The sequence below is a fragment of the Brachionichthys hirsutus genome, chromosome 15 (genome assembly GCF_040956055.1).
Source record: "Brachionichthys hirsutus isolate HB-005 chromosome 15, CSIRO-AGI_Bhir_v1, whole genome shotgun sequence".
In the NCBI taxonomy this organism is placed as follows: Eukaryota; Metazoa; Chordata; class Actinopteri; order Lophiiformes; family Brachionichthyidae; genus Brachionichthys; species Brachionichthys hirsutus.
Window position 1 is genome coordinate 1,401,545 of NC_090911.1, and position 14,929 is coordinate 1,416,473.

The window sequence follows — 14,929 nt, forward strand, 5'->3', positions numbered from 1 at the left end:
GGAAGTCCAGGCCGAACCCCGCCTGTGGCGAGGGCGTGGCCGCCCTAGCCGAGGAGCTCAGGATGCAGACCGATCCTCTGCAGGACGTCCTCCGGCATGCAGAGGACGGGATTCACCGGCTTGATCCGCTCGTCCCCGAGGAGGGAGAGGCCCGCGACGCCGAACAGGGTATGGAAAGGATCCACCTGGAGAGGTGAGTCAAAAAGGGATTCAGAGAAGCGGGAACTGACGAAGATCCAGTCAGACACAGCACCATACAGTCAACGCCGGACACGTGTCCCTGATAGCTGGAGGGCGGGTCGGACAAACATCAAGGATTCTGGGCAATATTTGGAACAAATGGTGGATCAAGGACATTTTTCACTTCCATTCCAGGCCTTAGAATTTTATTATTGAGAACACTTTGCTTCGATAGTCGACGGCGCCCCGCCCCTCGCCAGTCGACGGCGCCCCGCCGCTCGCCAGTCGACGGCGCCCCGCCCCTCGCCAGTAGACGGCCCCCCGCCGCTCCCTAGTCGACGGCGCCCCGCCGCTCGCCAGTCGACGGCGCCCCGCCGCTCGCCAGTCGACGGCGCCCCGCCGCTCGCCAGTCGACGGCGCCCCGCCGCTCGCCAGTCGACGGCGCCCCGCCGCTCGCCAGTCGACGGCGCCCCGCCGCTCGCCAGTCGACGGCGCCCCGCCGCTCGCCAGTCGACGGCGCCCCGCCGCTCCCTAGTCGACGGCGCCCCGCCGCTCGCCAGTCGACGGCGCCCCGCCGCTCGCCAGTCGACGGCGCCCCGCTGCTCGCTAAGAACCAACCATTCAATGGATCATACGGAGCCCGACCTGGTGATGCTGAAGGCGCAGAGAGTGAAACCCGATCTGCTGCAGCCGGTTGGCTCGGCTGAGGCTCACCATGTCTCCTGGCCTATCAGCAAAGCCGCCGGTCTCCTCGTCCTGACAGGCCAGGATGAACGTCCGCAGCTTGGCCTCGTCAATCCAGTGGATCCGACCGGTGATTTTCAGCGATGCTAAAACCCACCATGAGTAGCACACATCTGGAAGCTGAATGAGAGCAAGGAAAGCAGGCAGCTCAGCGTCATAATCGGCTCTAATTCACTCCCGCCTGCGACCGGTTTAGCGCGACCTTAGCTAAAGAGCAACAGCTCACGGATTCGGTAACTCCTAATTCACACTTTGGTTGAACTAAACGTTAAGACAACATTTTCTGGTAAACGTAGTTCTTAATAAGCCTAGAGGGCAACATCTGGATGCAGCTCAGCAGAAACACCAACGCAAAATGTTGGGTTTTAAGCTAGTTGTTTCGCTTCTGCCTGACAACACAGAAGAATTTGCTGCCGACCAATCAGAATCCAGATTCTTTCACAGAACTGCTAAAACGCACAAACTAAACTCAGAAGTGTCAAAGGCAACAAAGCATCGCTACTACAGCGAAATGTAGCTCGACACTGAAGGAAGTGAATCAGCAGAGAGCCTGGAAAGGAACCGACCTTCTCCGGCCGTCCGTTGAGGCCTCCGGAGGGAAGCTGTCGCTCGCAGAGCCACCAGCCCAACAGGTCAGCGTTCACCTGGTGCAGCTGGCCCGTCAGAGACAGGAAGCCGGTGCAGCAGTAGATCTGAGACCAGGAAGGGGGAACCGCCAGAGAGATGTTACCCGGTCATTGATCAGGAGGCTCGTGTACGAGCCCCATTCAGATTAGCGTTCGCGTTCGTGTCAGAAGAAAAATGGGGACAATATTTGGATGATTCCTGACTCACCTGACCAGCGTGAGACTCTGACCCAGGCCTGCAGCCGAAGCCGCCATCAAAGTTCATGCAGGCCAAGACGAATTCCACAGCTTTGTCAACATTTATCGCGTCCATCTTGCCCTTGACGGGAGCGGACAGACAGTCGTCTTTAAATATGAGTTGTAATATCGAGCAGAGGAAAGTACTGGAGAAAACGTGTGCATGTACATACCAGCAATGCAAGGGTAGCAACGGCACAAAAGGAAAACCTCGTGTCGATTTCTCCTGTAGTGAGAAGGAAGGAAAATATTCGTGTTGCATTAAACGCCATTTAAGCAGCGTGTAAAGTGTTAACTGCCTCCCCTAAAAGGCAAGCACTCATGTTGCCACCCCCAAACATCCCGCTCACCCCATTTGTCCCCTGCAAACGAGCCGTCCTCCTGCTGCAGTGCTTTTATATATTCAACCACTCTGTCCACATCAATCGCGTCCACGTCGTCGTACAAGCACAGGATCTGAGGAAGACGGGAACGAACGGACACGGTCAAACTAAAAAAGACAGCTCGGGTGGACACGGGCAACAGGAAAGAAAACATCTTCAAGCCCAATTAAACAACATAAAATTAGTGACGAGGACAACGGTGAACGCGGTAGATCTCGTTTTACTATCAACTCATTCAGTGCCAGCCGTTATCGGCTCATTTTGCTCTATATTTTAAGCCCCACAGAATATGATGTACTATGACTATGCAAACAACAAACCTACAAAATGAAAGACTAAAGTATCTTCTTTCATCGGGGGGGGGGGGGGGTCTGGAATTATTGCCCGTTGAAGAGGCAGAACTCAATCTCAAACCGAATTGACGTCTTTTGACATCAATGGCATTTAAGGAGTTAAAATCGCATGGGATCTCACAGCTAACGGATTTGGTAACTCTTAAGTCGCAATTCTTTTCAAGACATCAACATTTTCTGGTGCACCGAAGCAAAATGTTGGGTTTTAAGCCAGTTGTTTCGCTTCTGTCTGGCAACACAGAAGGCTGAGAGAGAGAGAGAGAGCGAGAGAGCGAGAGAGAGCGAGAGAGAGCGAGAGAGAGAGATTCATCCTCAGCACGATAACAGATTGCATTTCTGCACTCCAACCCAAGGGCAGACATTAAGAATAATTAACACTGGACTAACTAATCTCTCACTGAGCGTCCGTCTGTCCGTCCGTCCGGCTGCTAACAGTCACCTGGACGGCACTGAGCGTGTAGAGCAGGTGGGGGTCATGCCCAATGCTGGCACTGACGCCCCCACACTCGTGCTGGCAATCCTTGATGAACTCTATGATCTCCGGCCGGTTCATCCGCGGCAGCTGCTCCATCAGGTCCATCACGGTGAGCCCCCAGTAGATGCCGCTCATCCTCAGGTACTCGGACAGCGTGTACTCCTAACGCGAGCCAAGGATTGAACTTTAGTCATTAAGAGATGCTCATCAGTGTCTTTAGAAATGTTGTGTTGGTAATTCATTAGAACTTTGTAAAAATGAACAGAGCAGGGAAGCCGGAAATATGGTGTAATCACAGATAATCTGTTTACATAGATACAAAAATATAAGAAGAGTCTGCTTTCTAGGAACTACTGACCTTTTACCTCAAAATACTGTTAGCATCTTCAAATCAGCTTTTGATCTTAATATAAATAACATGAAGACATGCATGAATCGCTTTGGGTGGTTTTGTTTTTTATCTCTATGGTTGAAACTACGTTTAAATGGTCTGCACTCATCCACAAACTAAACTAAAGCATGTAGCATCATGTAGCATCATATAGCATCAAATCTACGGCCCAACAGCAGCGCCTTCACTCACATAGTCGTCCTTCCTGGAGCCGTAGGCCGCGATATAATCCGCGTGTTTTCCCAGCAGCAGAGTGGCGGGAGCTTCGGGCTTTATGACGACATCTTTCACCTGGGTACCCTGACAGCGCCACACATTTGATTCAGTCACATGAATGCACGTATCGAAGCTAATTCCAATCTAAACGACCACGTTTCCCAAAAGGAGAAGGTATCAGCGACCTCCGTGCTAACGCTGATGCTAGCGGCCCTGCACCCGCTTCTCCGGGCACTTGAGCGGATTACCGGAGAAAGTCAGGCTGGATTTACACAGAATGGAACTACGTGGACATTCCCGTCCATTTCGACTATTGGGCTTATCATAAAAGACACTGAATAACTGTTACAATCAAAACGTGCAGTGGGTTACCATTCTGATAGTTGTAGCATCGTCAGAGTTCTTCTTCGTCCTCTTCCGCCTTTTCTTCTTCTTCTCCCCCCCCGCGCGTTGGCTTTTTGTGTAATAGCGACATCTTTCGTTTCGGAGTGCGTACTGCAGACGACATTCTGCCGACTCCGTCAACGAGAACGAAATATTTATATTTGCCCTCAATGCGGGGTAAACTGGGCACTTTGTCATTCTGTGTCAAAGCTAGATATTAAAGTCCCACTAGATTAGCGGTATTCCTGACATACAATTAGAATCTGAAGACGATTTTGTCTTTAGCTATCTGTCGTTTCGCCAATTCCAATCAATCAATCAAATCTTTATTTGCAGACACAATGGTCCAATTAAAAAGCACACATAACATTTACAACAATGTCATTACGTACAATTACAATTATTATGGAAATTACAAGAAGCCCACAAGTAATTTTAGTAATCAAAAGCATCACCCCGTCAATCATAACTACCGTTTTTGTCCATTTGCAAATTCCATGAACATGAAACTTTTTTTTCTAACAAAGTCTTTCGCTCTTCGACACTTTTGTCAAATTAAGTACTCCAAGTTGTTAAAGACAAAATATCTACTTCCTAACATAAAATGTCACTTTTTTTTTTTTTGGGGTGACATTTGGAGATCAACTTTATTCGTGTGTAACATCCACATCCTCAAACTCCGGTTTGGACTGGTGTCTTCTCCCTCTGAAACAGAACGGAGATCCAGTGGGCAAAGCTGGGGGTTTGATTGCAGCTGAGGCAGCCCTCTGGCCCAGGAGCAAATTGGTGCCGTGGGAGTTCACGTTAGTTCTTCCATCTTGAGAAGAAGCTTTTGTTAGTTCTGGTTTGTTTCCAGCGACTGTTCTCTCCCAGTGGTCGATAGCCGTGCCACGACCAACATGTATGAATGTAAAACACTGATGCAGTCAATCCACCCAAAGTTCGACAGCTTTCAGATGCTTTTTGATTTTTGAAAGTGAAGGCTTTAAAGACTTTTCTTAAATCATGAAGCATTTTGTAGTAAATAAACAAACAGTTACTGCATAATCAGTGAAAGTCTTAGTCCATGGACTGATGCACATTGTAGCTGAAGCACGACCGTAGGGTGCTGCGATTTTAAATCAGCACTCTAGCAAAAGGCCCTTCAACGCCACAGCAGGTTGGTTTGAAAGTGATAAAAAAATCCTTCAGTCTGGTCGTTCAAATTACAGGAACCGTTCCCCCCCCCCCCCCCCCCCCCCCGAGAGCCTGTTGGGAATCTCCTCAGAATAAACAGATCAACTTTTTAAAGGTTGTTCCCTTAAGCTGATTGAGAAAAATAAACAAAATATTTCCTTGGAATTTCACAAACACACACAAAAATAGACAGTTCTGCCTGAACAGAACAATTTAGTAAATTGTGATTAAAAGTTTCAGAAAAACTCATGTAATGGGTTAATCATGTGTTTTACAGAGACGCAGTAGTTTATAGAAAAGATGCTGCCTCAGGATTCATTTTTTTAGTATCGCATCGAGATGATCAAGACTGAATGTGAAGTTGGATTAAAAAAACAAAAACAAAGCCCAAGCCTCATTAAACTCAGTCTTTTTGTGATGCCATTTCAAGCATTGAAGTTGACCTCTGTCCCAGGTGAAGCAGAAATACCCAATAGTTATTTCACGACGCCCCGCGTTTCACATCACACGGACATTACTCAGAAAGGAGTGGACTTTATTCCACGCGGCCGTTTCTACGCGGCCTGCAGAGTCTGATTCCTGACGAGACTCAGTCGTGGGATCGTAAAACCATTCAAGAATCACGATGGGTTGTTGTGGGTTCAAACATTCTCCGAAATGGAGAATATTTATTGACACAACAACAACAACAACAACTTTCAACCAGAACTGCGGAACCCTAAAATAAACTATCAACATTCAAATGTAGTTTGTTGGATTTTAATTCACTACTAGCATAAATAAATGACCCCGTTTTATCCGTCTAGCACTGTGGTCTTGAACGAACTCGTACCTTGTCCACCGACTATGAAACAGCAAGGCAGGATGAAATAACCGATGAAGAACAAGGCATTTAGAAACCCACACGCTTGAAGACGTGAAGGCAGGCACTCATTTCTTGAATCGTTGCAGGTATTCTCGGGCGATAATGAGTCTCTGGATTTGAGCCGTGCCCTCGTAGATCTAGAGGAAGAATCAGAACATCAGGTTTTGTTAAAGCAGCGCTGCCAGCAGCGCGCAGGCGCAACGTCGTCACTTACCTGGTAGATCTTGGCATCCCTCATCAGCTTCTCTACCGGGTATTCACTGTTGAAGCCATTGCCTCCTAATATCTGGACGGCATCTGAGGCCACCTGATTGGCGATGTCGCCGGCGAAGGCCTTGGCGATGGAGGCGTAAAAGGTGTTTCTGCGACCCTGGTCCACCTCCCAGGCAGACCGCTGGTAGGCCATCCTGGCCAGCTCCACCTTCATCGCCATCTCAGCCAGGAGGAAGGATATCGCCTGGTGCTGTGAACCGGGAGGAGACGGGAGGCTGTCGATTCTGTGCAGCCGTCTCAGTCATGATCGTTGCAGCAGCGCCCGATTGCTTGGAATTAATTCGGTTATAAATTGCGACCTACATGCTTTTTTTTTTCTGTTTCTGATGACAATGAAAGAAAGAAATGCACAAACCTCAGCAATAACTTTGCCGAAGGTCTTCCTCTCTAGCGCGTAAGTGGTCGCTTCATCGAGGGCCCTCTGCGCCAAGCCCGTCGCTCCTGCTGCCACCTGCGTTGCATTCATTCCATCTGTCAAAGTCGCCTCTAAACAAATCTTCAGTGGAATGCTGATGGTACGTGGGACGGAGACAAACAATACTCTCGTGGCTTTACAAATCCACGCAAGGACATTTTCGAATACGAGAGTGCAGTAAAGCAAAGCTGCAGAGTTTTTTTTCGTGTTTCAGCCATCGCATTGAAATGCGCGGCATCCCAGGAATCTTGCTTCGTTGGTTGTGTCGCAGTAAATAAAAAAAAAAAAACACACACCCTAGCCGGCCATCTCTCGGGTTACACGAAACAGTCACACGCGGTACCGGACAGTCAGTCGCTTACGGGCGGCCTCGTGTTGTCGAAGGCACCCATGGCGATCTTGAAGCCGGCTCCCTCGGCAATCAGCACGTTCTCCTTCGGGATCCTCACGTCTTCAAAGGTAATGCCTCTGGTGTCAGAGCACCTCTGGCCCATATTCATCTCCTACGTGCACGAAACAAGCACGAGGGCAAGTCACAGCATCAGAGTATTGGAAGGCGAAGAAGCAGCGCATTAAGAATCCGTCCTGGCTGGACAGTCCTCACCTTTCTCCCTATTTGAATCCCTGGAGTGTCGGCTTCCACAATGAAGCCAGTAAACGCTTTGCCGGCGGGACATTTAGGATCCAAGTTGGTACGTGCCAGAAGGAAGTACCTAGAAACGGGAAAGACGGATGAACATTCCGGAGCCTTCGAGGCAAGCACATTGTGGCCCGCTACGTTATAAAATACAGACACGCCTCACGTCTGCCACTCTACGTCTGTGAAACAGGAAACGGAGGATACAATACATCCCAGAGCAGTGACGAGAACGCACCAGTTAGCTTTCCCTCCATTGGTGATCCACATCTTCTGCCCGTTAACCACATACTCGTCACCCGTCTTCACAGCTCGGGTCTTGATGCCAGCCACGTCAGAGCCGGCCCCCGGCTCTGTGACGCAGTACGCCTGGTGGAAACAGTGGGCGGGTCATACAATCTGAATGTCAACTAGAGCATCACCTTCAAGCTGCTGACGCCAGTAAAGACAGCGCGGCTACAGCGCGCCAGGCGTGCTGCCCCCCAGAGGCTATTTACGCAACGTAAACCTGTAGAGAGCGATAAATAGCATCAGTGCGTCACTTTGTAAGATCAAAGATCCTTCAACAGCACTGGCTGCGTTTACATTAAAAGCCTGATGGGAATTAAAATGCTTCATGTACACACCCCAATTCGGATTAGTCTGACCCGATCAATCTCATTCCAATCGAGAGGGGTGGTTTACGCCGATTGATAATCCGATCAGGGCGCATGAAAACACTTATTCCGATGTTTCGGTAGAAGCCGTCCTTACAGCGCATGTGTGTGACGTCAGCTACACGCGCTGCTGTGATTCCCGGAAGCTAGCTGAAGCAGAGCGAGCGAAAGACAGAACTGGTCAATATCTGAGACAAACACGTTGCCGGAGATATTAAAGGAGGAACGCAACAGCACAAACAGGGGAAAGGAGCTAAATAACGCTGAAGTGTCAAGCACAAAAGGGCGGAGCCATGTTTTGTTTACATCCGAAGTCGCTACGGCTTCTTCTACTATTTACAGTATATTTGGTATAGATTACGCATGTCAAAATATTTTTTTCCAATCAAAAGTGTGATGCATGAACACGCAAGTCCCAATCGGATCAATATTTTTAAGGTCCATGAACACAGAGCATCCAATCACAATTTTACTCTGAACTCTGATTGGATTAAAGACATTGTCGATATAAACGCGGCCAATATGTTCATTTCTGAGAAATGGTCGTAGGATGAGCCCTGGACCTTCAAATGTGATGATCTTGAATGAGGAGACTCTTTACTCGTTTATGCATCGACGTAATCGTTAAAGTGAACCTCTCACAGTCCTCTCCTCTGCTTCCGAGTCGATACTCACACTCATGAGAGGCTCCTCGGTCATCCTTCCCAGATACTTCCTCTTCTGCTCCTCACTGCCAGCCAGAATGACAGGCATTTGCTGTGTGAGAAAGAAGACGTCACTAAACTAACGAGCTAAAACCACCGCTTAAAACCAGCCAGTCTAGAAGCCAGAAGGACAAACATTCTTTCAACGTCTGCGCACAATTCTCCATTCGCAGTGCTCGTAATCAAACTGCTGCGTAGTGGCGCCGAGCTCGCTCCTCCCTGATGCTACGAAGAGGATGTCGAGTGGAACCTCGGTTCTCCAACAAAACAAAAAAAACACCTCGGAATTCAAACAGGAGGAGCGGAGCCGAGGCGAACGGAAGACACGCGAGCGAAGGCGGAGTCTACCCGAGTAGGTTCAGTTGGTCGACCTGCCGTAGGAGAAAGACCGCGCATCTTATTCTTTTGAGCTGTAGGTCAGGGATCTAAACAAAGGCAGCAGCAAGACGCCCGGCAAAGGAAAGAGGAAAGCAGAGAGAACTACCGTTGAATTAGAGGAGGAAGTAATGGGCAACTATGAAAATGGCGTCCGTGTCTGGGATCTTGCTGCAGTACGGTCCGGAGAAAGAAAACCGAGCAAGAGAGAAGAAGAAAAGCCAGAAGGACAGTTACCCAGACATTTTACAGAGGAATTCAAATTTCAAAGGAATAACAGGATGCAAAGGATTCAGAATTGGGTTAAATCAACTTTGATTATACTTTTGTTTTTCGTATTATTCACACTTTTATGCGTTCCGTCGGTTAGATACACATTAATGTAACTGGGCATTTACCTGGAACCGATTCATCTAGTTTACATTATGGAATACGTTCGAGGTTCCACTTTACCTTTGAATACGACTGTCAACAGTAGCATGCAAAACACGTTTAAGGGAAAACCTCGTGACTCCCAAAATTCATTTCAAACCTCCAGGAAACTACAAACCTCTTACGGGGGGGGGGTTGGAGATGCGTCCCGGGCGTACAGATTGTTTTTACGTGCCCGTTTAAGGTTGGCTTAAAGCAGCTGGTAGAGTTACATTTGCTCCAGCATATCCACACAGCAGCTCTGGAGCGACCCGTGGATGCATGTTGGTGTTGACTGGAGGCAGTAGCCTCGGAAACAGGAACTCACCCCGAGAGAGTTCGCCTCGATGGCCGTCTGAACCCCCGTGCAGCCGTAAGCCAACTCCTCTGTGACGAGGCAGTTGTCAAAAATTGACAAGCCCATTCCACCTTCATAAAAAGAGAAGACATTTACATGACAGGCGTTCAGATGGAAGCCGGCAGAAAATCAAACTGAGCTACACCATCATGTGGGAGTCAAAACAAACGAGTTCGGCAACGGGCCAGCCTGCGAGCCAGGATTTTGGCTTTGAGACACGAGCATAAACTTGAGATGCTAGCCACTTCCAGACACCGACTCTAGATGGCGCTGCGAACACGCTTCACTTGTTCAGTGGTTTTAGCTGCATGTAAATCCTCTTGATAAGTGATGGGTCTGAAGAAAGCGAGCGGTAATGATGGCAGTGAGAAAAAGAAAAAAAACAAGCAAACCGCACGGTGACGGAGATGAAGCATGAAATAAGGGACTCGACACGTCAGCGAGCGGATTTTATAACAGATGGTAGTTGTATTAATAATACCAGTAACTTAAATACACCCCCTACTTATACAGGGCCGTGAAGGAGGCTGCCATTTCACTGTCAACCTTTTTTGCAAACACAATAAATAAGAATCCATTGGTGGGACGTTTTGACGTTTTATTTAAGAACATTAAATTATCCGGCATAAGTTTCATGATCACGTTAGCTCCAACAGTGGCCCAGACTTTTGGATATTTCTTTTTCTGTACGTGGCCCTCAGTGGAAAACGCTTGGACAGACTTAAACTCAGGTAGCACCAAGTATTATGTGCGTTGTGTGTGTGTGTGTGTGTGTGTGTGTGTGTGTGTGTGTGTGTGTGTGTGTGTGTGTGTGTGTGTGTGTGTGTGTGCACGCCCAAACAAAAGCACATCAAGTACCGTAATCTTGTGGAATGTGAGTGTTCATCAGACCAAGCTCCCACGCCTTCTTGATGATGGAAACAGGATACTGAAAAACGACATCAGAGCATTAGAAACGATGGCGATGGTGATTTTTAGCCTTTCGAACAACAGTCAGACAAACGATTGCGCGTCTAAACCTTAAACAAAATCCTGTTTGGCGCCGATAGCAGCGTTGCCATCGGAACTACCGTTCTGCTTTATGCGACGCGTAACAGCAACGCTACAACGTGAAAAGTGAGAAATATCAGCGCCGGGAAAACGCTGCCGGACAGAAAGTCAGGAATTGCTATGCTACATGTACATGTATGTAAACCAAGCCTTCTGGAAGCCATACGTTTAGCCCACACTCACTTCTCCACTCCTGTCCAACGCGGCTGCGGAAGGAACGATCTCCTCTCTGGCAAACTTCCTCGCCAGCTGTTGGAACTCCTTTTGTTGATCGGTCAGCTCTGAGTCAGAGCAGCAGGGAGTGATTTAAATAAGAACGCAAGACAAAAACAGGACCAGCGTATACCTGAAGCTAAACACGCTAATCAAGCTACACCGGTCATTTCCAAATAGGTGCACAAAGTCTCCAAGTAAACACAAACATGATGTTATCCTACAGAGACTTTGGGAGATAGCCAGATGATTTATCACTCAGAATGTTGGAATAGTTTTTATGCAGAATAAAGTCCTTAAATGTTTCACTCCCGTAACATACAGTGCTGAGAGAGAAGCAGATTTATTCTGCTTTCGCATCTGTCACATTTAAGTGTTCCAAACAATCAAACTTTATTTTAGGGGATAACATTAGTTCTTCTGGGGCCTTAGACGAGCCCCTGATGTGCTCGTAAAAGTAACATTTGTTTCGTGATGCAAAACATTTAAGCCTGAAAAATATGCAATAAAAAAAAAAGAAAAGTTAGCAAGCTAGAAGAAAGCAGATACTTCTTCACAGCACTGAGATCAGATCAGAGGATAAAACAGAGACAAGCCATTTACCGAACGAGTAGCCGGCGGCCGTGGACTGACTGCTGCGAGATGCAGCGCCGGAGCTCTGCAAGCGGATCCCAGACCGGACACCGGCCCCGAGTACCTGCAAACGGGGCAGAGAGTCAGCCGAGCTAAAAACAGACATCAGTCACGCTGAAGATCTTCTTAAACCGTTAATTATTCAATCCATCCATTTTCTCGTTGATGCCGCTTTTCGACTTGCGGGTCACAAGCATTACGGGAAGCCATCCCAGCTGGCTACGGGCGAGAGGCGGGGCACACCCCGGATGCGTCGCCGGCACGTAGTGGTGCCACTATAGACAGACAAGCGCTCATAAATGGCATGTTTTTGGAGGTGGGGAGAACCCGGAGAGAACCCACGCAGACACACGGGGAGAACCCAGAGAGAACCCACGCAGACACGGGGAGAACCCGGAGAGAACCCACGCAGACACACGGGGAGAACCCGGAGAGAACCCACGCAGAGACGGGGAGAACAGAGAGAACCCACGCAGACAAGGGGAGAACCCGGAGAGAACCCACGCAGACACACGGGGAGAACCCGGAGAGAACCCACGCAGAGACGGGGAGAACAGAGAGAACCCACGCAGACAAGGGGAGAACCCGGAGAGAACCCACGCAGACACGGGGAGAACCCAGAGAGAACCCACACAGACACAGGGAGAACACAGAGAGAACCCACGCAGAGACGGGGAGAACCCAGAGAACCCGCGCAGAGACAGGGAGAACCCGGAGAGAACCCACACAGACAAGGGGAGAACCCACACAGACAAGGGGAGAACCCAGAGAGAACCCATGCAGACACAGGGAGAACCCAGAGAGAACCCACGCAGACACGGGGAGAACCCGGAGAGAACCCACGCAGAGACGGGGAGAACCCAGAGAGAACCCACGCAGAGACGGGGAGAACCCGGAGAGAACCCACGCAGAGACGGGGAGAACCCGGAGAGAACTCACGCAGACACGGGGAGAACCCAGAGAGAACTCACGCAGACACGGGGAGAACCCAGAGAGAACCCACGCAGACACGGGGAGAACCCGGAGAGAACCCACGCAGAGACGGGGAGAACCCGGAGAGAACCCACGCAGAGACGGGGAGAACCCGGAGAGAACCCACGCAGAGACGGGGAGAACCCGGAGAGAACCCACGCAGAGACGGGGAGAACACAGAGAGAACCCACGCAGAGATGGGGAGAACCCGGAGAGAACCCACGCAGAGACGGGGAGAACCCAGAGAGAACCCACGCAGACACGGGGAGAACCCGGAGAGAACCCACGCAGACACGGGGAGAACCCGGAGAGAATCCACGCAGACACACGGGGAGAACCCAGAGAGAACCCACGCAGAGACGGGGAGAACAGAGAGAACCCACGCAGACAAGGGGAGAACCCGGAGAGAACCCACGCAGACACGGGGAGAACCCAGAGAGAACCCACACAGACACAGGGAGAACACAGAGAGAACCCACGCAGAGACGGGGAGAACCCAGAGAACCCGCGCAGAGACAGGGAGAACCCGGAGAGAACCCACGCAGAGACGGGGAGAACCCGGAGAGAACCCACACAGACAAGGGGAGAACCCAGAGAGAACCCACGCAGACACAGGGAGAACCCAGAGAGAACCCACGCAGACACGGGGAGAACCCGGAGAGAACCCACGCAGAGACGGGGAGAACCCAGAGAGAACCCACGCAGAGACGGGGAGAACCCGGAGAGAACCCACGCAGAGACGGGGAGAACCCGGAGAGAACTCACGCAGACACGGGGAGAACCCAGAGAGAACTCACGCAGACACGGGGAGAACCCAGAGAGAACCCACGCAGACACGGGGAGAACCCGGAGAGAACCCACGCAGAGACGGGGAGAACCCGGAGAGAACCCACGCAGAGACGGGGAGAACCCGGAGAGAACCCACGCAGAGACGGGGAGAACCCGGAGAGAACCCACGCAGAGACGGGGAGAACACAGAGAGAACCCACGCAGAGATGGGGAGAACCCGGAGAGAACCCACGCAGAGACGGGGAGAACCCAGAGAGAACCCACGCAGACACGGGGAGAACCCGGAGAGAACCCACGCAGACACGGGGAGAACCCGGAGAGAATCCACGCAGAGACGGGGAGAACCCAGAGAGAACCCACGCAGACACGGGGAGAACCCGGAGAGAACCCACGCAGACACACAGGGAGAACCCGGAGAGAACCCACGCAGAGACGGGGAGAACCCGGAGAGAACCCACGCAGACACGGGGAGAACCCGGAGAGAACCCACGCAGAGACGGGGAGAATAATAAAACTAAAAAAAGGAAGAAGAATAAGCATTTTAAAAAGGGGGATGAACGCTTCAGCAGGACAGAGAAGGCGTGTCGTTTTTACAAACACAGGATATGGCGTTATTACCCAAAGTGCACTGCGCTCTGCACGGCAGGGTCATCCTCACCCCTGAGCCAAACGTGTCTGACTGCATACCGGACATAGGTGCGTCGCAGTAAATAATAACCCCGCTAGTAGTTTTATTCTTTTACTCTGAGTGCGCCACTCACTCATGACTAGCTATGTTTGGGAGCTTCCGCGTCCTCCATTAAAGGCAGGGTCTCCCGTTTAGTGTCGGCCGCAACATGAAAGGCTGGAACCGGAGCTGAAGGCGAGTTTAGGTTCACTCCGAGCAGCTCTAGCTCGACTAGCCAGCGACGCTAGCAACGGTTCGACCCCCCTGACCTAAAAAGGGGCTAATTTAGCCCTGCTGGCTGCAATTCAACACAATATCTGCGTAATCTGAAGACACTCACCTTACTGAACAGCATAGTTGCGTCTCAGAGCCGCGTGAACGCCGCGGTCCGAGTTATAGCATAAAAAAAACACTCGCAGCCAATCAAAGCAAAGACATCGATCACGTGTCACACACGGACATGACTTTTGCCCCACTTTGTACCCACAGCTTGAGCTGCCCTTATCTAAAAACGCACAATAATAATAATAATAAAAATAATAAGAAAGTAAAATGAAATCAGTGAACAGGAAATCAAAAGCAGTAGGGATGGTGTTTATGATAGTGGATATTCTCATTATTAAAAATTCAGAAATAAATAACTGTCTTCTGGATTTGATTCAGAATGAGGTCTGAGGGTGGGGGGTGACATTTTAATATTGAAAAGCCAATTTATGGATGCAAAAATCTGTAAAATAAATAAACAA

The 14,929-nt window shown here is 49.9% G+C and overlaps 2 protein-coding genes across 2 annotated transcripts; both read right to left on the bottom strand.

The window, feature by feature from the left end:
- Nucleotides 1-44: 44 nt before the first annotated feature.
- On the bottom strand, nt 45-4,032 carry rabggtb (Rab geranylgeranyltransferase subunit beta). The gene is made up of 9 exons (XM_068748795.1): nt 3,978-4,032; nt 3,582-3,689; nt 2,963-3,160; nt 2,138-2,243; nt 1,961-2,013; nt 1,759-1,869; nt 1,491-1,616; nt 895-1,044; nt 45-185 (listed from the first exon to the last, which is right to left on the bottom strand). Exons 1-9 carry the CDS (start codon nt 3,978-3,980, stop codon nt 45-47), a joined length of 996 nt encoding a protein of 331 aa, XP_068604896.1. The 5' UTR covers nt 3,981-4,032.
- Nucleotides 4,033-5,636: 1,604 nt separating this feature from the next.
- Nucleotides 5,637-14,569, bottom strand: acadm (acyl-CoA dehydrogenase medium chain). The gene is made up of 12 exons (XM_068748583.1): nt 14,524-14,569; nt 11,726-11,819; nt 11,093-11,190; nt 10,718-10,787; nt 9,830-9,930; nt 8,687-8,767; nt 7,594-7,724; nt 7,323-7,431; nt 7,081-7,221; nt 6,659-6,754; nt 6,245-6,493; nt 5,637-6,167 (listed from the first exon to the last, which is right to left on the bottom strand). Exons 1-12 carry the CDS (start codon nt 14,536-14,538, stop codon nt 6,096-6,098), a joined length of 1,257 nt encoding a protein of 418 aa, XP_068604684.1. The 5' UTR covers nt 14,539-14,569; the 3' UTR covers nt 5,637-6,095.
- Nucleotides 14,570-14,929: the final 360 nt, after the last annotated feature.